The following is a 25750-nucleotide window of genomic DNA, read 5'->3' on the forward strand; positions in this document are numbered from 1 at the left end:
AAATTTAAAAAAAAGGGAAAAAAAAAACACGCAAACCCTGAATTGTGAAAAACTTTTAAGTGGATATCGCCATACAGTGCGGAACAGGAACATTACCATTCTCTTTACTGTACTGCAATCTTAGAGTTAGTATATTTAAGTTGCAGGGGGTGAAGGGGGGGGGGGTGGGCTTGCCCCCCCTGCAAAATCATCTTTTTTGATATATTCTTGATTTTATTTTTTTATTTCGAGATTTCACAATCTCAATGTTCTGAGCATCGGTATTTAGAACTCCGGGATTGTGAAATTACGAAATTACATAGTGGACTCATATGTGTGTGAGTGTGTGTGTGTGTGTGTGTGTGTGTGAGTGTGTGTGTGTGTGTGTGTGTGTGTGTGTGTGTGTGTGTGTGTGTGTGTGTGTGTGTGTGTGTATAGATATATATATATATATATATATATAGATGTATATATATAGATATATATATAGAAATACATATACACATACGCACACATAGATACACACACAATGCATAATAAATGTGTTAAGGGAATAGGGGTTTTGTAAAATACTGGAGACAACCCAAACACTATTTTCTTTGTGGAAAAGGCCATTTTATCAGTAACTGATACAAGAAAATTAGAAGTTATGTACCTACCATAACGTTCCATGTTAGTTGTCTTCTTCTCGCCTTCTTTCTTGCTGGATGGGTTCGGAGCCGATCCTCGGCTCAGACTCAGCCACTCTAAAAGCTCGAGAGCTAGTTCCACCGGCTCGAGGCTCCCCTATATCCCACAATGCTAGGCGGTAACTGCTCAGATCTCGTTTGAAAGCTAAGGCCAGCAATAAAATTCCATAAGGAACAAAGAAGAAAACTCTTCTAGGTCTGTCCTGGCTAGGGGGGAGGAGGGTGGGACGCTAGAAAGAAGGCGAGAAGAAGACAACTAACATGGAATGTTATGGTAGGTACATAACTTCTAAATGTTAAGTTGTCAATCTCGCCTTCATTCTTGCTGGATGGGACCGCGTCCCTAGCACCTTGTCCCTTGTGGCCTATCGGAACAGACTCTTGAGTACAGTGGAACCAAAGTTGGCTCGGTCTCTAGAGGCCAAGTCCAACTTATAATGAGAAATGAAGGTATGGGGAGAAGCCCAAGTAGCTGCAGAACAGATCGAATCAATAGGCAGCCTATCTTGGAAAGCTACAGAAGTGGCTAAAGCTCTAGTTGAATGAGCCCTGGGTTTAGATGGCAACCGTTGCTTTCTTATCTCATACACTAGGGTAATCCATGAAGTAAGCCATCTAGAGAGAGAGACTTGAGACTGAAAGGCCCATTCTACCTTCTGCATAAGAAACAAACAGTTGGTCAGATTTCCTGAATTGTTTGGCCCTGTCCAAATTGTACCTAAGTTGGCGATGAATATCTAAATAGTGTAACTTTTGTTCAGACCTATTAGAATAATTTGGGAAGAAAACAGGGAGCTCAATGGTTTGATTCAAATTTGCCAATGAAGCTACTTTGGGCAAAAAGGACGGGTTAGTACGCAAGGACACCCTGTCTTTATGAAATACTAGATAAGGGGGTCGACTACACAGAGCATGAAGTTCAGAGACTCTTCTAGCTGAGGTGATAGCTACTAAAAAGAGTGCCTTCCACGAAAGTAATTTTATAGAACATGAAGCCGCAGGTTCAAAGGGGGGAAGAATTAAGGATGCCAGAACCAAGTTGAGATCCCATTGGGGAGGAGGGTCTCTGATGGGTGGTTTGAGTAGAAAGACTCCCTTTAAAAAGGCCTTGCAGAGTTTGAGAGACATGATAGAGGACTCTGACTCCAACATGAAAGTTCGAAATTGGAGCCAATTGAACTCTAATGGTAGATGGGGATGAACCTGCATGGAAAAGTTTGGCTAGAAAGTCTAGAACTGTCTGAATAGAAGCAGTGAAAGGATCTATATTCTTTGACTGCGCCCAATAGGAAAAACGTTTCCACTTGCTATGATAAATCTTCCGAGTGGAAGATTTATGAGAGGCAATCAAGATATCTCTGGAGAGATATCAAAGGAAGCCTGGCTAAGGTCGGAATTGGAGGAACCAAGCTGTGAGGATCAGAGAGGGAAGGGAGTGGTGCAAATGACCTGACTGATGGGTCAAAAGGTCTGGAACTGGGTCCAGATGCCAAGGTTGTTCCAACAGATAACGGTGGAGAAAGGGGAACCAAATTTGTCGAGGCCAGTACGGGGCAATGAGAATCATAGAAGCTTCCTGAGCGATGGCTTTCTGTATCAGCTGGGATACCAGTGGGAAGGGAGGAAAGGCATAGAGAAGTCCCCGGGGCCAAACGTGCACTAGAGCGTCTCTGCTGGGATGGCCTGGATGGGGAAAGAGGGTGAAAATATAGTCGCACTTGCTGTTTTGGGGAGTAGCGAAAAGGTCGCAGCAAGGCCTGCCCCACTTTCGAAAAACTTTCTCCAACACTGTGTTGTTCTGAGACCACTCGTGAGGCATGAGAATAGCTCTGCTCAATTTGTCCGCAATCACATTGTTCTTCCCGGGGATGTGCGTTGCTAACAGAAATCGCTGAGACGAAATCACCCATTGCCATAGTCTGAGTGCCTCTCGACATAGGGGGTAAGACCTGGTTCCGCCTTGTTTGTTGATGTACCACACTACAGACATGTTGTCTGCTTGGATTGCTATAGTTCCCTTGGGAAGAGAGTCTTGTAGGGCTTGCAACGCTAGAAGCACTGCTCTCATCTCTAGGACGTTTATGTGCAAGTGGCACTCGAACGGTTGCCACATGCCCTGGACTGTCCTGCCCTGGAAATGCCCCCCCCACCCGATCAGGGAGGCGTCCGTTGTCACTGTAGCAACCGGAGGGGGAGGGACAAAGGGTCTCCCTAGGAGGAGCTGAGGGGATGTGATCCACCAAGAGAGATGACTCTTGCACGATTGAGTTATCCGAATAGGATGGGACATTGGAAGGCTTTGGTAAGACCATTGTGTGAAGAGCATCCATTGCAAAATCCTCATGTGGAAGCGAGCTAATGGTAGGAGAGGGATGGCCGCCGCCATAATCCCCAAGACTTTCAGGACCTGTCTGGCTTTGACTTTGTTGTTCTGTAAAAGAAGAAAGACCTGTTTGTGAATGTCTGCTATCCTCTGCTCTGAGTCTGGCTGACATCTTGACTGTGTCTAGATTTGCGCCTACGAAAGTAATAACACGACAAGACAGACTTTTCGTAGTTTATTGAGATACCTAGTGCCTGACATGTGCGAAAGGTGTAGTCTCTGGCGAGGAGTAAAAGATGCCTGGTGGGGGCTGTAAGGAGCCAGTCGTCTAAATAAGGAAACACCTGGAATCCTTGACGTCTCAGATGAGAAGCTACCACTGCCATGCATTTGGTAAACACTCGGGGGGCTGTAGTGAGACCAAAGGGCAGGGCTCTGAATTGAAAATGACTGGTTCCCAGCCTGAAGCGGAGAAACCTCCTGGAGCATCGATTCATCTTGATGTGATAGTACGCGTCCTGGACATCTATAGAGCACATCCAGCTGTCCCGCTCCAAAAGGGGAAGAATGGACTGCAGCGTGACCATCCGGAACTTTGTTTTCTTGACAAACTTGTTCAAGTTGCTGAGATCCAAAATGGGGCTCCAGTCCCCTGTTTTCTTTGGAACCAAAAAGAATTTGGAGTAAGTTCCGGATTCTACTTGGTCTGCTGGCACTGGTTGAATGGCTCTTTTTGCGAGCAGCTTTGAAATTTCTAATGCTGCTTGCTCCCTTTGACTGGGTGGAACGTCTGGAAGGGATTTTTTGGACAGCTTCGGAATGAAAAGAAAGGGAATTCTGTAGCCTTCGGAAATGATAGACTGTACCCACTTGTCTTGAGTTAGGGATAGCCAGGCTTTTGGGTACAGTGACAACCTTCCCCCGACTGCCTCCGAAGGTGGACAGTCGAGCAACACCTCAGGGATGCTGAAAGGGCTTGTCGTAAAAGGATTCTCGACTGCCCTGATTTCTGCGGGCCCCCTCTGCCTCTGGGACGGCGTCTACCATTGTTGTTCCCCCCTCTGCCTCTAGAGGGGAATCGACTTTGTGCGTCAGGCAAGTCTCCTTGAGATTGTTTACGGAACCACATCTTTCCCCCCTTCTGACCTTTGGGGTAAGGTCTAGAAGGAGTAGAAAAACTGACTCCGACGGCAGAAAGAGTTTTGCCATCAGTCTCGCACCTAGTCAAGGTTTCCTTCACTTGAGGACCAAAGAGGGATGATCCATCAAAGGGGGAATGAGTGAAGGACGCCTTAAAGGGGTCCGCAAAGTTACAAAGCCGCACCCAGGCGTGCCTACGCAAGGCTACACCTGTACCTGCCGCTCTACTTGCTCCATCAGCCGCATATGAAAGGAAGCGCATGGAGGAGTTGGTTATAGAATTAATGGTAGCCAGCTGAGAGTTCATCCTATCCTGAAAACCCGCAGCTGTTGGGTCCTTCAGCATTTCACTCGCTTCCTTGAGTAAGTCCCTCTGAAGTCGAGTAAAATGACATAGGTAATTCAGCGATCTCATTGTAAAGGTCGCTGATGACAACATCCGCTTCCCGTACCTGTCCATCGACCCAGACTCCTTGTTAGGAGGATGAACAGGTACCGAAGGATCAGCTAACTCCTTCTTGGTAGCTGCAGCCACCACCATAGCATCAACAGAGACGCCTTTGGTCAGAAATTCTTTATCCCTGGGGGCCGTGATGAACTTAGATGGTCTCCTGGGGGTGGGTTCCACTGAGTCAGGAGCTGCCCAAGCCTTCTTTGCCACCACTTGCATAAGGGGGTCAAAGGGAGGGGGCACCCAGGAGGTGGAAGGGCGAGAGCCAAACGCCTCAAGGTACACTGATTCATCCTCTGAAGGGTTGAGGGCTGGCCAATTCCCCCTCTGTTTTAAGATTTCAAGGATGTCTGCAAAGGAGACATCTTCAGAGGGGGAACGAGGGGAACCTTCAGAATCCTCTAAATCAGTGTCAGAGGTGACAGACTCAGGGGAGTCAATGTGCTTCCTCTTACACTGCCTCTTCCTAGGGGGCTCTCCAGCAAGGTCAGGAGAGGCCTCGGAAGAGGAGGAGATCCCCACAGGGGAAACTTGAGGAGCTGGCTCTCTACGGTCGGGGACAAGAGAGTGAGTAGAAATCACCGGAGGCACCATGGAGGGAAGGGCAGAAGGAGCCGACTGTGGATTGGAACCTGGTTCCAACACGCTCCTCATGACCTCAAAAGCACCCCCGTCAGGCAGAGCCGGAGGTCTCCGTTCCGAAAAACTGAAAACCTCCCCCGGCACCGACAGTGATGGCTCAGAGGCCGATGTTGGAGCCAAACTCACCAGCGCCGAAGCACCGATAGGGAGAGCGGGGTCGGACAAGGGTCCGATGCCACTCGCCCCCTCGGAGCCGACGAGGGATGTCCGGCGCCGAGATTCTTCCAAGGAAGACATCGGAGCCGACGACGGAACCGAAGACAGAGGTATCGGTTCCGACGCCACCACAGTCTTGGGTCCAAACCGCCCCAGCTCCGAACTCAAGAGAGTCACAGGAGGAATATTTTGAGTGGCAGGGATAGTCTTCGACTGTTGAGTCGGACTTTGAAGCATCTGGGCTAGTGCCTCGGACTTAAGAAGTCGACTCACTACTCTCTGAAGGTCGTGGTCTGATAACCTGGAAGACCTAGAAGAGTGGGATCTATGGCTCCGTTCAGACAGCAAAGGTGATGCTGGAGCTGAATGAACAGAGCCGATAGATGGAGAACGGGACCTCTTCTTAGATGTCGGCTCCAACAACTTAATCGGAGCAGACACAGTTATGTCTTCCTCGGCTCCGGCCGGAGCCAAGGACATCGTAGGTACATGAATTCGAGATTCATCAACTCCGACCAGAGCCGATGTTGGAATGGACTTAGAGCCCCCAGAAGTCAGCTCAGAGGCTGGAGCCGAAAGTCTGGAGGACTTCGAGGGTCTCCACGATGACTGAGTAAAGGGACCCTCAGGCTTTAATAAGCCTCTTAGAATTAATTTATTTTTTCGCTCCTGCAGGACTCTAGGGCTGAAGCCATGGCAAACAGCACATGAGTCCTGCAGGTGCAAAGGTCCCAGGCAGTAAACACAAGAAGTGTGACCGTCTGTCAGAGACATCTTCTGACAGCACGAGTCACACTTCTTGAAGCCTGAGACCTTTGATTCTTTGGACATGTCCAAAGAGAAGTAAAAGTGTAATCCCAAACACACACACCGATTACACTTCTAAAAAGAAAATAAACTTTAAATTTAACTTACAAAGTTTTAAACAAAAAATTTCCCTACAAAAACACAGACACTCCAACTACCAAGGGAGGGAGGGAGTGGGCCTAAAGCCCAAGGGAAAGGTTCGATAATTTAGGATATGTAAACTAGTGAAAAATAACTAAAAAGGGGATTAAAGGTATTTAACTATATAAAAGTTATAAAGGGGCTAACTTAAAGGGGGTCTGACTGACTAAAACTGTCAAAATATTCAACTAACCTGAGCCGGTTGAAAAAAGCACCTCGATCGCGTAGCGGCAAACGAGATCTGAGGAGTTACCGCCTAGCATTGTGGGATATAGGGGAGCCTCGAGCCGGTGGAACTAGCTCTCGAGCTTTTAGAGTGGCCGAGTCGAAGCAGAGGATCGGCTCCGAATCCATCCAGCAAGAATGAAGGCGAGACTGACAACTTAACATCATTATATTTGTGGGAAAATTGGACAAGATGCAAAAAAATGTAAAGTGAAATGCTATAAATTAACAAAATTAGATGTTTATGGATGGATTGTAAAAATGAAAGTAAAAGAAAACAAATTAGAGTTAGAAGTAGAAAATTACATGAAAAACGAGAGGACATACAAAAAGGCTCTGAAATAAGTGAAAATAAACTGACAGTAAAAGACAAAATAATCAAAGGGTAAAAGAAAAAAAAATAAACAAGTATAAAAGAAAGGAAACTGTTGAAAAGGTGGGTCTCTACATATATATATATATATATATATATACATACATGACACACACAAACTAAAGGTTGAGTTTGGTATAATTAAGTTATTTGACTTACAAGGTCACAAGGTAGAGTGTTTGATTCTCACCTTTAGGAGGAGGAAACTGGCTAGGCCTAGAATCGCCCATTAAGACAGCCACCCTAATTAGCTATAAACCTATGAAACCATAAATCTAAAGCAAAGAAAATATTTTTTAACAGCTTTCTGTAAATATGAACAGTATTAAGAATACAACAAGAAAGAGAGATTTTGGAGATTTGTAATACATATAATTATATTAGAAGAGACAGGATTTTTAACAAAGAAAAACTATGGGAATGAAAAAATCTGGAATTTGGAAATGAGCGATGTTTTGGAATAGCCACATTCTGTAGAAACAGTGAAGATATTAAATGTAACTTTAGAAAAAATAGAAAGATTAACCTTTGGAGATTAAAAAAGGAAAGAAGTATGTATAACACTGTATTCTTACACTAACTGTAAAGAAAGGGAAAGCTTATTTCATTAGATTTTAGACCATTTATTAACAAATATGAATATTAAAATAGCAGCAGACTAACTGTTATTCAAGAGGCAAGGAGAAAGTAAATTATATCAGAAAACAGAAGTTATAAGATATGGTAAGTTAAACATTTGGGACAAAAATTCATGGACTTGCAAAATGGGCATGTGAAGAAGTGAAATAGATTTTACAGTATCCGAAGACTTCGTTATAAGAGACAGGGAGGTAGTTGGTACAGGATTTTCTGATCATCTTGCAGATATGGCTAAAGATAAAGGAAGACAAGGAATATATAAAAATAAGCAAAGGAATAAAAAGGATATACAAGAAAGCTTGGAATGAAGGAAAGATTAGAAATACAGTTATGGAAAGATCATACTACTAGAACATTTTACAAAAATTCGTCTGAGTTATGAATAATAGGATGCGAGTAAATCAGAGAAGGAAAAATATAAGAACATAATAATGCATTGGAAGGTTTAGAACATGAAAGTACTTTGACAAAGAAAAATAATTTTATGAAAGAAATCAAGAAAAAATACAAGATGCAAGAATTTAAGCAAAGTTTTTTTTACAAGGAAAAGTATCAAGTTACTTAAGCAGATTAGTACAAGAAAACTAGTGTAAACCAGAAATAATAATAAAAAACAAAAGCAGAAACAGAAAGAACTGCAGAAAGTATTATGAATAGTGTAGTACAGTATATGTACAAGAAATCTTTAAAGAAAAAAAAGATGGAAGTGAAAATACATGGAAAGTAGTTAAAAGAAAGAATAAGGAATTGGAAAAGGAGATTTCTATTTAAGAGCTAAATGAAGTATTAGGACAAGTAAATATATATCCAGCTGCAGGACCAGATGGAATAGGGTATAAAATGTATACAAATTTGAGAGATTAAAAAAAATTTTTTGCCAAAGATTTTGAATGTTTGGCTAAATTAGGGTTTACGTATTAAGAATTATGTAGTGGAATACTTAAATTCATACAGAAGGAAAAAGACGGAAGACCACTTAAAAACTGGAGACCAACAGTTATGAATAAGGATTAAAAGATCTTTATGAAAATACAGTTCTGTTTACATATGCAGACGACATCCTAATTACAAAAACAATTTGGATAAAAGTACTAATTTACACAAATGAGTGTCTAATGGTGAAAGAGATTGCTTTAAATAGAAAAAAAGAAAAATGTAGGTGATGTAATAAAGATGGGAATATATATTTTTACAATGACATTTCAGTGTTGGGTTTAAATTTTGGGAATAAAGATGCAAGTAGAATTCAAAAGGAAAAATAAAAGAAAAAAAGCTGTCTTTTGGAGAACATATAAATTATCATTCAAAATAAAGGTTTACTTTATAAATTTAGTACTGATGGGGAAAAAACAGCATACTAAGCAAGTGTATTTCTGCTGACAGCAGGATTTGAAAAGGAATTATTGCACATTTTTTTCATTTATATAAGGTTCTAACACTTAACAGCAAAAAGAGGAGTTTTGTATGTAAAGGGTTAATTAACCCAGTTGTATATGTTGCTTCACTAAGTTTAAGCATTAAAGTAGATAAATGAAAAACTTGCAAGACTAGTAGTAAAACTGTACTCTGGAGTGTGGTAGAGAAGAGGAGAGAAAAAGAGAAAGTACATAAATGAAGCAATAAAATGTTACCAAGAAAAAATATTCTTGTGGAAAATAAAAACTGATGATATATAAAAAGAAAGAAAAGTATGTTCTAAGAATGTAATGATAAAACATTACTATGTAAAACCATTGGGAAAATCTGAACAGATAAAAATAAGAGGTAAATGGTGTAATAAAGTAGAATGTCAAGATTATTTTTTTGTGGAGACAAGTAATAGATAAAATTACCAGCAAAAGTAAATACAAGCGATACATTTACATTGACAAGAAGAAATTGCTGAATGTATGTTTCTGAGTTGTAAGAGTAAAAAAATAACTATGCAAAGAAGATTTTTTTGAAGCTATAAAACTGGAGAAAAAACATGGATATTATTAAATATGGATATTATAAAAATATAAGTAAAGAGCATGTTAAAAGAATAGATAAAAAGTTATGTCACATGAGTTACATGGAAAGAGAATGAAAGTAATTGTGTTTAGGGGTAAATGGATTTTAACAAAAAAAATTAATTAAAATAAGATGGTGGTTATGGAAAAAGGAGTGTGGTTCCAACAGAGATGAAAATTTAGTATAATTTCAAAGAAAATTATGAATGTGTAAATATAATTTTATATCTATATATTTATACATTTGTTAATATTTCTAAATATACTGTAAACAAGAGTTTTTTGTATATAAAACACCCTTACTCGTTTTGATAGGTGCTGTTTAATCTTTCACCTCTAGTTACCACCAACTCAAGCAGATGGGGCCTCAGTTTAACTTCTTATTCGAAAGACAGCACAGTCAGTAGTACCGCACCCCTATTATGCCATACTGCAGTGTCAGCAATTGACCTTTCCGGTGTAGGAATGGAACACACAGCCTTCTTCCCCAAAGGCAAAGTGCGCTACCTTTTGCGCCACTGCTACTTATGCACTAGATGTGACAGACTGGCATCAAAAGAACAAAAAAAAAATTGTATACATTTCAAACTTACCTTCTCACCATTTACAGAAATCCCAACGATCCCAATGCTAACTTGCAGCCAGCGGTCTACTGGATTATGTATCCTGAGTGAAGTCTGAGCAGCAATCCCAACACAGCATGCAGTGGCAAAGTTTAGCTCTTCGGGTACTACTGCAAGACCTAGAGCAGATTTTTAAAGTGTTTAAGAAAATCATTAGCACATCACCTCTCTCTTTAGAATGCTAAACTAATACAGTCCCAAATGACAAGGCAGATAAAAACACCAAGAAACCAAAAATCCTCCAAAAACTTGTAATAAAGACTAAGACTGAATTTAGCGGTAAAAAGTCTTATTTTTCACTTTCATCCTAATAAAAGACTTCCCCAGAACAAGTTATAACAGCGACAAATCAGACTTTATATGTCATTGCAAATCAGCCTAATCAAATCAATTACTAACAATCCAAGTAATAAATTATATGAAAGCTAATAGTACAACATTATTAAAATACACATGTAAAACATATGTGAACCACCATTTTAAACAAAATAATAAGAATTTAGACACAGAATTATTGTACTACCAGACTGATTCACCTACAACCTCCTACTATTCAGAAAACATTTGAGGTTAATTGCCTCATTTAAACCTGGGGGAATATCTGCTTTTAACCTCAATTGCCAACGTGTTTCTTTCGGCTCAACAAGTCCTCTATAATTTCCCCCTCTTAGATCTTTAGACGCTTGTTCAAGAACAGAAAATATTTTTTGTTTACTTTCTTTACACACTAAACTGTGTTTAATAAAGGATTATTACAATCTTTAACCTTTACAGAATACAAGCGTTCCTTTATATATTTTTCTAAACTTCTGGTAGACATCCCAACATAAAAACTTTCACAATAAGAGCAAACACCAATATATTTACAACACATTCTGTTTTGCAAGTAAAAACCCCAGAAACAGGAATAGTGTTATCCAAATATCACAAACTTATAAAGTGACCCTCCATAATGTACCTACAGGTGGAACAAACACCACATTGTTTCATTCCTTTGGTTTTATTAGAACATGCCTTTAAAGATGTAATCTTATAAGAGTTATTTTGTAAAAATCTTTTAGATTGTACCTATTTTTATAAGTAAACCTAGGAATATCCCCCAAATCCTACCAAGATGCTAGTTACCCTGAATAACACACAAATTTCTCTTAATAATGGAAGAAACACTATAACTATACAGTCATGTCTAAACATACTATGATTAATAGTTTCACACAAATTTCTCTTAATAATGGAAGAAACACTATAACTATACAGTCATGTCTAAACAAGCAATACTATGATTAATAGTTTCAGCAAACCTTTTATTCTTTTTAATTAACCCATATTTTAAAATTGGTTTGAAAAAAGAAGTTATGTACTCACCAAAATGTTCCATCTGAGTAGTTCTACTGCATGTCTTCAACCTGTGGGTCCTTGGATCCATATCAGATCCAACACGGCCACATTTTCTAGCTAAGGCTCCGAGCTCCATGCTCCTTCCCCTACCCATAATGCCCTCAGTCTCCCTTCTCCATTCAGATAGAGTTTGCTGCCCAACATGTAACAATTACCCCATCACACAAAACTTATCCTTCAAGAGAAAAATACAAGACCCCTTAAGTTCTGGCATAAGAAAGGATCACAACAGAAAAAGTCCAGACAGACAGACATATAGCATCCTGAAGGATAAGGTCAGGGGGAAGGGGGGGGGACAGCTGAAGACTAATGTAGTAGTACTACTTAGATGGAACATTATGGTGAGTATATAACTTCTTTATCTTAAGTAGTTTACTTCATTTGATCTTCAACCTGTGGGACAGTCCCCAGCTACCTAATCCTTGGGAGGCCCTCATGGAAGGATATTCCGGAGAACTGCAGAGCCAAAGGATGCTCTACTCCTAGAATCCAAATCCAGCTTATAGTGAGAAAGGTGTGTGATGAGGCCCAAGTGGCAGCTTAATCATCATCCAAGGAGACCCTAGACCAAAAGGCTGCAGATGCAGCCATGGATCGGGTTGAATGAGCCTTCACTTTTCCTGCAAGAGATAAACCTCTATCCAAGTAAATCCGGGCAATGCATAGAGAAATCTAGAGAGCAATAGTCACTTTTGAAACAGGTTTGCCTAAAAAGGGCTTGGCGTAGGACACAAAAAGCTATCAGACTTGCGGAAGGACTTAGTCCTGTGTAAATAAAATCTCAACTGCCTGTAAACATCCAAAGAATGTAATTTGTGTTCCCCTTTGTTCTGACAGTTCGGAAAAAATACTGGTAAATTAATAGTCTGATTGATAGTCTGATTGATATTATCCTCAGAGGCTACCTTAGGGAGAAAGGATGGATTAGTAACATAGCAAGAGACTATCCTTGTGAAAGATCACATAAGGGACTTTGATAGAAAGAGCTTGGAGTTCCGACACCCTTCTAGCGGATGTAATGGCAACCAAAAAGGCAGTTTTTCCAGGTCAAAAATTGCAGGTCCACAGAGGGGAGGACTAATGCCTGCAACAAGTGAGGTTCCACGGAGGAATGGGATCCTTGACCGGAGGTCTGAGAAGAAAGACACCTTTGAAAAAGGTTTTACAAAGTTTCGAAGAAACTAATGAAGACATAGCCACCCCAGCATGAAAATTAGAAATTGCAGTTAGTTGGACTTTCACCATAGAAGAACTAGCGCCTTGATAAAAAAATGCTAGCTAAGAATTCTAGAACCACTGGAATTGGTGCAATGAAAGGATCCAAAGATCTGGATCCTTCCTATACCAGACTACTGACATGTCTGTCTGATGTGCAATCATTCCTAGAGGAAGATGAGCATGTAGGGCTTGCAATGCGAGAAAAACTGCTTTCATCTCTATGAAGTTGATGTGCAAAAAGGTCTTGTCAGGGGACCACTTGCCTTGGACTGTCCTTTGCTTGCAATGCCCCCCCCCAAGCAGGAAGGTGTCCGTGGTCACAGTGGTTTGGGGAAGAGGAGGTTGAAGAGGACGTACCTTGTGGAGGTCCGGAGACTGAATCCACCACCCAAGGGAGCTTTTGAGATTCTCACTGGAAAGGAAAAAGGGGAAGTCTAACAGAGACCACTGTACTGTTATAAAGTCCGCTGCAGAACCCTCATGTGAAGGTGTGCCATGGGGAGAAGATTTATTGTGGCTGCCATAGAATTTAAAGCTCTTAAGACTGTTTCGGCTCTGGGTGAGCTGGTCTGTAGAATATGTGACATGTATCCTCAAGCTGCGTATCCTGTCTGAGGTGAGGAACACCATAGACTGTATTGTGTCCAGCCGTGCCCCAATGAGCTCTAAAACCTGAACTGGATGAAGAGCTGATTTGCTCAGATTGATAGTAATGCCCAACTTGTCGGTTAACAGAAGGGTGGAGTCCCTGGCTTGACATAGTAGATGCTCTGAAGGGGTGATAAAGAGCCAATCGTCTAGGTACAGAAAGACCTGAATGCCCTGAAGCCTCAGGTGAGCCACTACCACTGCCATTACCTTGGTGAACACCCGGGGGGCTGTGGTGAGACCAAAGTGGAAGGCTTGAAATTGGCAATGATTGGCTCCCAGTCAGAAGCAAAGGAACCAGTGGGAGCACCTGTGCATTTTCATGTGATAGTATGCATACTGGAAATCTATCGAGCACATCCAGTCTGTTTCCTGCAAAAAAGGCAGAATGGACTGGGTCGTGGCGATCCGGAATTTTATTTGGTCTTTATTACTGACAGGTTCAACTGGGGCAGATCTAAAATTGTTCTGAGCTCCCAAGTCTTTTTTGACAAATAAAAACCTGGAGTACACCCCGGATATGGATTGGTCTTGGGGGACCGGTTAGGACTCGTTTTCTTAGCAGTGATTGCATCTGTACTGCTGCTTCCTCCCGCTGCGTGGGTGGGATGTCCGGGAGGGTTTTGTTGGGAGGGAGGTAAGTCCTTGAAAGGGACAAAATAACCTCTGGATATGACTCGCAACACCCTCATCTGTTGTGATGGACTCCCATGCTAGTGGGTGGAGCGACAGATGACCCCTGACTGCCTCCAGAGATGGACAGCCAGGTAATCCTTCAGGGTTGCTGTCCAGGTTTGTCCGAGAAACTGTCTCGGGACCCAGAATTTCTAGGACCCCCCTCTGCCTCTAGTGTGGTGTCTATCATACCCCATCCTCTGCCTCTGGGGGAAGGTGAGTCCCGAGTGTCCCGGGAAAATGCCTGAGATTAGCGGAACCACATCTTCTGACCTCGCTGGTTCCTGGAAAAGGACCTTTTGAGGTGGAGAGAAGCAGACTCCGATGGCAGACTGTGTCTTTCCGTCCTTCTCGCTCTGGACTAAAGTCTCTCTCTCTTCCCAAAGAGGGAAGAACCATCATAAGGGGTATTGCTGAAAGACGCCTTGAAGGGCTCTGAAAATTGACATAAGTGGAGCCAGGTGTGGTGCCGAATGGCAACGCCTGACCCCGCCGCCCATTCGGCTCTCTCAGTGGCATGGGAGAGCAAACGCATGGACGTTTTGGCTACTGATTTGGGGATGGCCATTCGTGCAAACTTCTTCCTGTCCTCTGCTGACAAGGACCCCGGGGTCGACTCCATGACCAGGTCTCTCTGGAGTCTAGTAATGTGTGCCATGTAGTTCAGCTCCCTCACGCAGAAGGTCACTGAAGCATAGACTCACTTCCCAAAATGGTCCAACGTCCTCAACTTTAGGTTAGGTGGGTGAACCATGGAACTCTCCTGGGCGAGTTTCTTGTTGGTGGCAGCTGCCACCATCATTGCATCTACAGGGGACCCCTTATGCCAGTGAAGTTTATAGGCAGGTGGGGTGTTCAAGACCTTGTCCGGGTATTTGGGTATAAGCTCTATGGTGCCCGGCTCCTTCCATGCCCTAGATGTTATCAGATCCACGAGTGGATCAGCAGGAGGGGACTCCCATGAGGTAGATGGGCCCAAGCTGAATGCCTCCAGGAACACTGACTCGGAGGTTGGTTTTGGGGCAGACCACCCCCCTTTGGCGGAGGATCTCCATAGCTAGAAAATGCAGCCATGCCAGATCTGATCTGGATCCGAGGACCTACAGGTTGAAGAACAAATGAAGTTAACTACTTCAGATTCAGTAGTTATAATACAAATTTAATTGGCAACAATATTTGACATCTCCCTATTGTAACCTCTTTGCATAAATAAAGTAGTAATAAAAATCAATTTCCTTCTCAAATATACTCTCATTAGTAGTCATACTAGAGGCTCTAACACACTGGCCTCCAGGAATATTGTTCTTAAAACACCTCTATAGGGTTTTTTAAGTTAGGTTTGAGGATGACTTGTTTTTTTGTGATTGAATGAGCTAAAGATAAAGCTACTGAATTCTTAGGTGCCATTAATTCTAAGTCAGAATTTTTACAATTCACTTTGGGGAGTTATGGTGACAGTTAATTTTTTGGATGTTACCATCAGCTGAGACTATACGAAACGAGAGTTTGGCAGTGGAATTTTTAGGAAAAATACATTTGCCAACAGTTACACTATACTAGCAATCAGCAGAGGTTTATTAAGAACAATATTCCTAGAGGTCAGCTTAAGGATGACTACTAATGATAGTATATTTGAGAAGGAAATTTTATTACTATTTTATTTATACAATGGAGTTGCAATAAGATGTTAAATATTGTTGCTAATGAAATTTGTATGAGGGGAACTACTGATTTCAAACCAATTTTAAAATATGGGTTAATTATTAAAAAGAATGGAAGGTTTGCTGACACTATTGATCATAGTACTGCTTGTTGTTTAGACATGACTGTAGATAGTTCTAGCATTCCTTCCATTAAGAGAAATTGATGCATTACTCAGGGTAACTCTGAACTTGTTGGGATTGTGGGGGACACTTGGATTTACTTATAAAGATAGGTACAATCTAAAGATTTTTTACAAAATGACTCTTATAAGAGTACATCTTTAAAGTTATGTTCTAAGACCAAAGGACTGTATTAAATGCGGAGTTTGTTCCGCATGTAGGTATATTACTGATGGTCCCTCTACAAGTTTGAAACATTTGGATAACACTATTCCTGTTTCTGGGGTTTTTCCTTGCAAAACAAAAAGCAATGTATATATATATATTGGTGTTTGCTCTTATTGTGAATTTTTATGTAATGATGTCTACCAAAAGTTTAGAAAAATATACAAAGGACACTTTCATTCTATAAAGGTTAAGGATTATAATAATGCTTTACTTAAACACAGTTTAGTGTGTAAAGTAAAAAAAATATATATGTATATTTTTTGTCCTTGACAAAGTGCCTAAAGTTTTAAGAGGGAGAAATTCTAGAGGACTTGCTGAGCAAAAACAAAACACTTCGGCAATTGAGGTTAAAAAGCAGATATGCCCCTGGGTTTAAATGAGGCAATTAACCTCAAATGTTTTTTGAACAGGAGACTGAAAGTCAATCAGTCTAATAGTACATGAATTCTATGTTTAAATTATCTTGTATTATTTTGTTTAAAATACCATTTCATATACGTTTTAAAAGTGTATTTTAATAACTTTCTATCATTAGCTTTCAAATAATTTTTATTGCTTAACCGGATTATTAGTAACTAATTTGATTAGGTTGATTTGTAATAGCATATAAAGTCTGATTTGTTGTTGTAAGTTGTTCTGAGGAAGTCTTTTATTAGGACATCTTTTATGAGGACGAAAGCTAAGAATAAAACTTTTTACTGCTAAATTCAGTCTTGGTCTTTGTTATCACGAGTTTTTGGAGGATTTTTGGTTTCTCTTTAGAATGCTTCTGAAATATTCATATAAATTAACAGATAAACCAGAAAAAACACAAGTTTTAGCACACAGATAACAAAATAATTGTCAGTAACCTTGTTAAAGCTTAAGAGAACTATAGATTTTTATAAAAAGCACGTCTTCACAATCCTAGATGATGCCCTTTATTATTCACAGACAGAGAAGGCATGATTAACTTCAAATTCATAGTAAAAAATACAGCAACAATGACATTCAATCAAATGTTACTTTAAGTAAAGAGACTGCTTAGGTGGAAACCTTAAACAAGATCACTCACCTAAACAGTACCTCTACATTTATACACAGATGTTATCCCAACTAAACATAAAAGTAGAAACATCCAACCACTAACAAACTAATGTGCAACTAGCTGTTTTCGCCAGTTCCCTCCAGCAAGTGGATTTTATCTTTAATTTGAGAAATTCAAGGAAAAATGTTATGAATACAGGAATCTACTCTAAAATGCAGCTATAATTAATTTCAGCCAGCATGTACTTAACATTCATTCATTCTGCGCCTCTATCCTGCTGAAGTACGCCTAGAAGGGGTGACTAGCAGTTCAAAATCAGCAATTCTCCTAGACTTACCAGCTTTTCTCATCATTTAACTATATCTTTTTCTGCCATTTATTACTTACCGGGGAGTACTGATGAATGAAAGAAAAACTTAAAAAAAGCAAAGAAACACCACCAGTGTTACATATTACTATAGAAAACAAGGGTGAGAAGCTACACTTGCTGGCTGTGATGCTAGTAAATGCTCACCAGGATAGTAGATCTATACGGGAGAAGTCATAACAGTAGCAAAATCCAACAGGGATTACTTAAACCACAGAGCTCTAGGAGGTTTTCTTCTACAGATCCACTTCTCCCAGCTAATACAAGTCTAGAAATTTTGTCCACCTTGACACAAGAACCGCCTATAAATGGCATTCTGTTTTCATCAAGTGGGAGAGAAGCAGAAGTAGCAGCAGTTGTTGTTGTGTCTTTCGGCTTATCCCGGTTAGGGGTCGCCACAGCAGAACTCCGGTCCGCTAATGTTTGGTAGTGGATTTTTACGTGCAGAGTTACGAGCCCTGATGCACAACCTTCAACGAAGGCATGCCCATTCATGTATGCCTCCACACAGAAGACGCTCTAGCTGAGAATCGAACGGGATAACTTCTTGCTGTGAGGCGACAACGCTACCACTGCACCACTACCCCGTATTACCAGAAGTAGCAGTTTGGGTGCCATGAGGGGACATTGCCCAGGGTACCAAAACACTTGGCTTATCAATATTAGTCCAGCTGTTATTTCACATTTTACAGAAGTAGCAGCAGTAAAATGTGAAATAACAGCTGTACTAATATTGATAATCCAAGTGTTTTGGTACCCTGGTCAATGTCCCTTCATGGCACCCAGACCCCGAATGAAGTTGAGAAAAGGGAGGTGCCCCCTCAAACTCCAGTATATAACTGGCTTCTTGCTCACAGCTGTCCTACACTGTAGCAAATACCTACTACAGCTCCTTCAATACAGTTTTCAGACTACACAAAGCTATTCCAATTCCATGTAAACAGTTCTTTCTTAAACTTAAGCAAACTGTAACAAAGCTATACCAATTCCTTGCTGTGCAATTTGCAAATGTGGCTGCCTAAAGGACTATTACTGCTTGCAGAGACTGACAAGCAGCTCAGCTATAGTACCAATCATGCCCCTTGACAGCTTGTACCCAGGGAAGTCATTCCCTTAGTCCCATTCTTGCTACAGCAGTTAGAGACTCTACTAGTGGGATACACAGAAACAGCAAACTACACAAAAGCAGTGAACCTCCCCAGTAAACAAACCAAATTCCAGGATAAATATTCAGCAGAAATATAAAAAAATACAGCAACTCTAAAATAGCTAAACTTAAATTAGGATGAGAAATAACTAATGAATTAGCAGACAGTCAAATCAGTTGGTAGCAGAAAGAAAACAAAGGATGCAGATATTCAATGAATTTCCCTCGCACAGTCATGGCAATGGTGAATATATTAAAAAAAAATAGTAGTCAGCAGATCTGGATAAGCAGGTCAATCCTCGTTAACAGCATGGACTAATACCAACAAATATTAGGACAGCTCAGCAGCTGAGACTTCCCAGGATACCAAATCACCTCCTTTTACTCAATGCACCACCTAGGACCTTCCTTTCCACATCACTAGTATGCAACCCAAAGCAAACAAATTAAACATTCCTCCAGCCCAAATGAACCACAAGAACGGAGGAGGGCAGATATGTTAACAGACCTGCTTATACAAATCTATTGTTATGGTACACAACTTTCATATCTGGCATGAGGTTCATTCTCATAATCAGAGTGCCAAACTAATTTTTGTGTGGCCGTCCTATAAAGAATTCTAATAACTGTAGAACCAGGGTAAGACCTAGACCTGCATATGTCACATTCAGGTTATACTGTCTTGCAACAGTATTCACAGCAGAACGTTGTTGCACAAACATTCAAACCTGCATTACACAAAAATAGACTGAGAGGTAGCTACTGCCCAGAAGAATGCGGCGTCCAAGTGAAGGTGGAAAATTTTATTTTTTTTACAACAAAAATTCAGTCAACCACTTAACTAAGTTTGCATTAAACACATTTCACAAGTTTTTCATTATATGTGTTAGAACCACATCAGGAACATTTCAGTTCTATCAGAAAAAAAATCTAAGTTATCTATGCACATCCATACCGGAAAAAAATGTCCTTTCATTGGGTTTACCTAGACCGAAAATGCCAATCAGTGAGCTCAGATGAGTCACACACATTGCAGTTCAGAAATCCTTTCTGGTTGAAATGATTGCCACAATGAAGTGTTTTCCAGGACAATAATTTAATTCAGTAGGAAGTACTGGCACAATAGGGATGTTACGTTTCACCAGGGTAAAACAGAGAACCCATGGAATAATGTCATCCCTTATAGGTGATCTCAAAAGAAATGCACCATTTAGAAAGTCTCAGCAAACTTAAGAAGCCGAAGGGGAAAAAAACTTAATCATGTTAAAAGTTGGTGACAGCAGCTAAATGGACTTTAATCAGCAACTATGCCTAGACAGAAAGACTTGTGAAAGGCATTCAAAACCTCAAGGTAAAGGAGCTATGTAAGGGTCCACACCTTTAGCTAAAGCTCATATGGAAAACGGGTCCACTTGTGCTTATAAGTTGTCCTGTTATTAGGTTTATAGAAAGACATAACAGCCATAACAACCTTGGATGTAAAAGATGGTGGACAATCCTGCTTATAAGTTGTCCTGTTATTAGGTTTATGGGAAGACATAACAGCCATAACAACCTTGGATGTAAAAGATGGTGGACAATCCAAAGGAATGTTTTCCAACTCCAAATGCTCTGTTTGCATTACTTCCTGATCCTGAACAACTGGCATAAAAGCAGTCCTTATAAGAAAACTGGCAGACTTTTCAATGTTTAAGGAACCATCCTGGCTCCCAGTGTAGAAACTGATGTTTAGGTCAAGGGAGGTTTTACTGCTGATGTTTTAGCAATCTCCAAGAATGCTATCATATCCAGGAAATAGTGGAGAGAGTCACCGCCCAGGGAGAAATATCTGGAGAACATGAAACTTAAAAAATCTAGTTCACTTGAAAGAAAAGAAAGGCAAGAGACAGAATTCCAGGAGCATACATGTTCTGGAGACTCAAAATGATCCAGTGGTCAGCAGATTCTGGAGGAACTACAGTTAGTCACATATGAAGAAAGAGGAGGTTGAAGATACAAAGTTAAGGAAGATTTGGGCAGAACCAGCAAGTCCAGATGTCTCGGGTGTGGGGTACCTTGAAGATTAACTTCAACACGGCAAACTTCCCAAAACCCATTTTCCAAAGTTTCAGCTTGTACCATCCTCAGACGAGTATGTCAATCTTTTATCTGGCATTGAGGCAAAACTGATGAAACTGTTGGAAGGAAGGGATCTGCATGAAATCCTCGAGGACTTGGATGAAGATGACTTTCATGCTGGTATTGAGCAGAAACACCCAACCTACAATGTAAAGAAAGCTGATTTATGTGAAGATGAAATTAGTGGTGATGAAGGCAGTATTGTCAGATTTGAAATGGTAGTCACAGCAAACTGACTCCAAAACTAAGAAAATCTGTGGCAAGAAGAAAGGGAAACTGCTTTTCCTATACCTCAAAACCAAGAGCTGGGATACTGGATTAAGAATTCTATATGCAAGGATGTTGCTAGGCCTACAATACATACACCATGGCACACACTCAGACAAATTTACACAATGAGATGTGCTAGAGTTAAAATAAAAAATGATATATTCACATGAAGGAAAAAAAATGCCAAAGCAAACATTACTTGCAATACACAGCAGGCCACATCACAAAAGGTCCTCAACGTCAAGCCTTACTCTCTCTCTCAACACTTAACTCTCCTACCATCCCGATTCCTTAAGTCATTGCCTCACATTTCCCACCATGATGTAAACTTGGGATACAATTTTGTGAATTGTAAAACGTACACTTCGCTCAACTGTTGCTACTTCACTTGTTACTGTATAATTTTTGTTATATATTGTTACTTTCTGTTCTGTTTTGATAAGCACAACTTACTGCCTCAATGCTCTCTCACAATTTTATGAATTATTTCACTCAGCAATACCTGCAAATGATCAGATGTGATCAGTGTATGAGCCTTGTAAAATAAAGTGTTAAGCACAGATGACCGCTTCAATGGAATCATGGTCAAAACTGACATGGATTCGTTGGCATGAGAGGTGGTTCCCTCATTACCCTAGAGACCTAGGATAAGAGAGGATGCCAGTCAATCTTTGTTTTAACCAGTGCCCTCATCATCTACCAATTACCATGAAAAAACACTGCAGAGTGAGACAGAAGAATTAACAGGCATAGAGAAAGATGCTCAACTCTAGGCACCAAGATAATTGATTCACTGTTGAAAAACTACAGACACTAGTCCTAACACAAAGGGTCAGGAACACAAATACAGCTGACACACCCACCAACTGGCTGATCCTAAGAGGTCAAGGGAGGAACACCCTGAGGACATACCTCCACCTGGGTACTTGGGACACCTAAGGGAAATATGCCTGACTCTTTGGCCTCGCTCTCCATCCTTACATTTTTCATTGATGGCTCAGCACTTAAAGAATCAGAGGGCAACTATCAAAATCAGTTTGCTTCATTTCTCTTGCAACTTCCTGGAAATGAATCTCTCAAATGTCACATTTAACAACCAGAGATTCCACCCTCAGGCACACAACAGTGTGTTCTAAGGGGGGAATCTTATGTTCATGTGTACATCATCTGTGGAACCCCAAGGCTTTATCCACAAAGAAAAGACAATCAGCAGCAAAGCTAGTACAATTACATCAATTTAGCCAAGAACACATATATACATTACATAATTACCACTTTTACCCAAGAGCTTGGCTATCAGTAGAAGCAAGATGGTGACAGCAGCATGAAGAATAGTAGTTCTATAATTTAATTATACAGTATCCACTAACTATAATGAAAGAAAACTGAAGACAACAAACCAAGTGGATCTCTTAGAAGGGTGATTTATCTGACTTCATATCAAAATTTTCTACTACCAAGCAAGCCTACGAGTGCCTCTCGATAGTCTAAATGCAACATACAAGATCTGAATAGGGCAGGCATGATGCAGTGTGGGAGCTGGATGGAGTTTTAAAGCCTGGGAGAGTCGTATTCGCAAAAACACTGCTGCAAAGTACAGAATTAGCACAACTGACATATCAAACTCCAAACTGGTTGGAATATGAAAGAGATGTGACAAAAGTGCTTAGCCAAAGTTTTACTGCTAGACTCAGCAACTACGACAGAAATTTGTTTCATTTTTCACTACCCTGGTGGTCTTACCTGGGAATTCTCATTGACATTATGAAAACACCAAGCAACAATGGAATGCAACTAGCCAGTCCCGAGACTGAAATGGACAGAGGAGATCATGTATGGCAAAGTTATGTATTTACAGAAACGAAAGATTTGGAAAAATCCCTGTTAACCAGCAATGCTAAAACCACAGATCCTCATTAAGCTTGGCATCTAAACTTTCACAGGTTGCCAGCTTCTCCTCTTCAGCAGTAAGGCTCTGTACTCTGGCTTCCTATCCAGATCTCAGGTATGCTGCTGATAAGCAAAATAAAAATAAACAATGAAACACAATGGACCAAAGACCAACAAGCCCAGACTCTGTCTGCCATGAGGCAAGAAGGGGGGGGCATATCATGGAGGATGAACCCATTCAATTGTTATGGTAAGTACAGAAATTTAACTGAAATGAGAATGCCGATCACTATTAACCAGAAGGACAAGGCCCCAAAATGTTCTTCCTTGGTAGCCGTCATAGAAACGTATCTTGGATGACTGTGGCTCTAAAGGAAACCAAGATCAAGAGATCTTGCCCACCATACAGTGTACTGAGAAAGCAATAATGAAGCCCGTGTAGCAATCACACAAATATCTAAGGTGGCACTTTTTAAAAATATCCAGGAGATGGTCACAATTACTGTGGAACATGACATAAGCTTATCTAAATAATTTTGTGTTGGCTTGTGATTATGTAGTTGCCTGGTAAGAGAAGATTTTAATTTATATTTCTTTAAGAATGTTTTCATGATTTGTAGGAAGAAATGGGTAGCTTGTACAGAAGATTTACTTTGATTTATATTTTGCGGCTTTACCTCTAAATTTCACTGTTGTTAGAAAGGGATATGTTTTAACCAGGCAAGCTTTAGCCATCCCAAGGGGCCTAGTCAGCTAAAGGTTCACACAAACTGCAGAGAGGACAACCCTATTTAAGAAAAGGTGTGTCTATTGCCAGTAAAGATCACTCAACCCTATTGAACAATATAATACCACAGAAAAATAATTCTGTATACAAGTGTTCAGTCTGAGGATTTGCAGCTGTATGCACTGGCTCCTAGCGGCTCTACCACCAGGAAGCTTTCCTAACCATACCCTTTTCTGAACCCTGCCTGTCGTGGAAAGGAAATTGGCTCCCTTGTGAAGGACCTGTACCATCCTCTCCTTGAACTACTGTGCAAACTTAAAGAACTTTTGAAAGTATGTGGTATTAGCTATCTTGCTCTTATCCATACCCCTGTTAGTTGGTCAGACCTCCGCTCTGTACCTGGTGCTGCAGCAGCCAACTTCTAGCTCCTTTATATTTGTACTGGGAGTCCCTCTATCTTGCCTTCCCCTGTAGCCTTTTTCGGCTCCTCTGGTAACTCTTTCCCAGACCCATGATCAACTATTGCTAATAATATTACTTATTACCCAGTCAGCCACCAGTTTGACTATATTTACCCTTTCAATCTCTCACCTGTAATCTAGTACCTTTTCCTCTCCACTGTAGCATTCCTTCTGTCTGCTTAATAATTTTGTTTTTTTCCCTCATTCCACTATAGTTTTCCTGAAATATTTTCTTGTTTTCATCTTTCACTACCCTGTGGATTTTTGCCTCCTTTACTACTCACTTTCCCCCCTGCCTACTACCTAGTTCTTCTGATTGTTCCCATCCTTCTACTCTCCTTGGGCTCCTTTTCTCTTTCTCTCTGTAATAATGACTTTCTCTTACTCTATGTTCCTGTCCTGCTTGCCCCCTCTTCTACTATGATACATACTGAGCCCTGCTCTCCTCATTGTTCTATACTGCACCTTGTCCTTCCCACTTTGTCCTCACCCCCTCCTTACCTTATCTCCTAATTTCATCCCCTAGCTTAGTTATCCCTCTTTGAAAACCCCTGATAGCACCTGTATCTTGTTTGCAGCCTACCTATACCCTTTACTTGTGGGTTGCTCTCGAGGCCAGACCCTACGTCAGTTGTAGCTAAGCCCCTCCCGGACCTAGTTCCGGCCTGAGGTATTCCGCCCTGAGGTATCAAATATACCCCACTTACTCCGTATGCCATCTTTACTCCCTTAATGTCCGTGGCGGCTGTATGCACTGGCTCCTAGCGGCTCTACCACCAGGAAGGTATGTTGCGTTAACTAAATAAGATCTTGCAGTTAATCCCACATAGCGACACACCGCAGCATGTATTCTTAGCAGTATTTTTTATGTTTGATTTGCTCGCGGTATAATTGAAGACAGCTGTATGGAAATGTCTCTACTTGTATGTCTCTAGTCGTATGGAAAGTTTCTACTTTCCCTTTTTCTGCCTAAAATGTGGCTTCTTTTCTTTTTTGCGTGTCTGTTGTTTACGCTGCATACTGTAAGCATTGAGCCGCACTCTGAGATGATAGCTGATTAATTTGTATTGCATAGTTATTGCTCTTCTAATCTCTCTCCCTTTGCATAAATAACTGTGAATTTATACGTCTTTGGTTAGCTGGCTCGCACTGTTTAATTTCTGGGTTAGTGTTGATGCATAACTCAAAAAAGTAGTCGTAGCGACCAGTGCTCATCTAAATCAGAGATGTTGGTTGTTTATTGTGCACATAGTTAAGATGTGGAAATTTGGCTTTCCCGCCATTTTTATTTTTGGCATTATAGCCTAGGTCACAGCTGCGCCACAAATCTTAAGCTGTTCCTGTATTTCTAGCAGTAGCCTCCAGCTATTATAGTTGACAACTGTAGTAACATGGTGTATACTTACTTTTAATGGCTTTACAAACAGTTTTAGTGGCTGTAATGTACATACTCTGCATGGTATTTTACATTTAGTGTTTAGCGTTACATCTAGTGCATCAACACATTTCCCAACCAGCGTTATAGTATTGTACTTTGCTTAGATAGTATTTTGCTCTGTAATGTTTTTCTTTCA

The 25750-nt window shown here is 40.8% G+C and overlaps 2 protein-coding genes across 2 annotated transcripts in view; both read right to left on the bottom strand.

Annotated features, from left to right (window-relative positions):
• LOC122797744 overlaps positions 1-10303 on the bottom strand; it is a 1403591-nt gene extending 1393288 nt beyond the window's left edge. Inside the window, exon 1 of the mRNA XM_044066269.1 lies at positions 10150-10303. The gene's annotated coding sequence lies outside the window, so the exon portion shown is untranslated. The remainder of the gene's footprint in view (positions 1-10149) is intronic.
• LOC122797745 (centrosomal protein of 192 kDa-like) overlaps positions 1-25750 on the bottom strand; it is a 1194871-nt gene that overhangs the window by 6554 nt on the left and 1162567 nt on the right. The window contains exon 17 of the mRNA XM_044066270.1: positions 10150-10298. Within this exon, the coding sequence (XP_043922205.1) occupies positions 10150-10298 (149 nt within the window). The remainder of the gene's footprint in view (positions 1-10149; positions 10299-25750) is intronic.

Source organism: Protopterus annectens, chromosome 3.part1, assembly GCF_019279795.1.
Source record: "Protopterus annectens isolate FY-2018-M chromosome 3.part1, PAN1.0, whole genome shotgun sequence".
In the NCBI taxonomy this organism is placed as follows: domain Eukaryota; kingdom Metazoa; phylum Chordata; order Ceratodontiformes; family Protopteridae; genus Protopterus; species Protopterus annectens.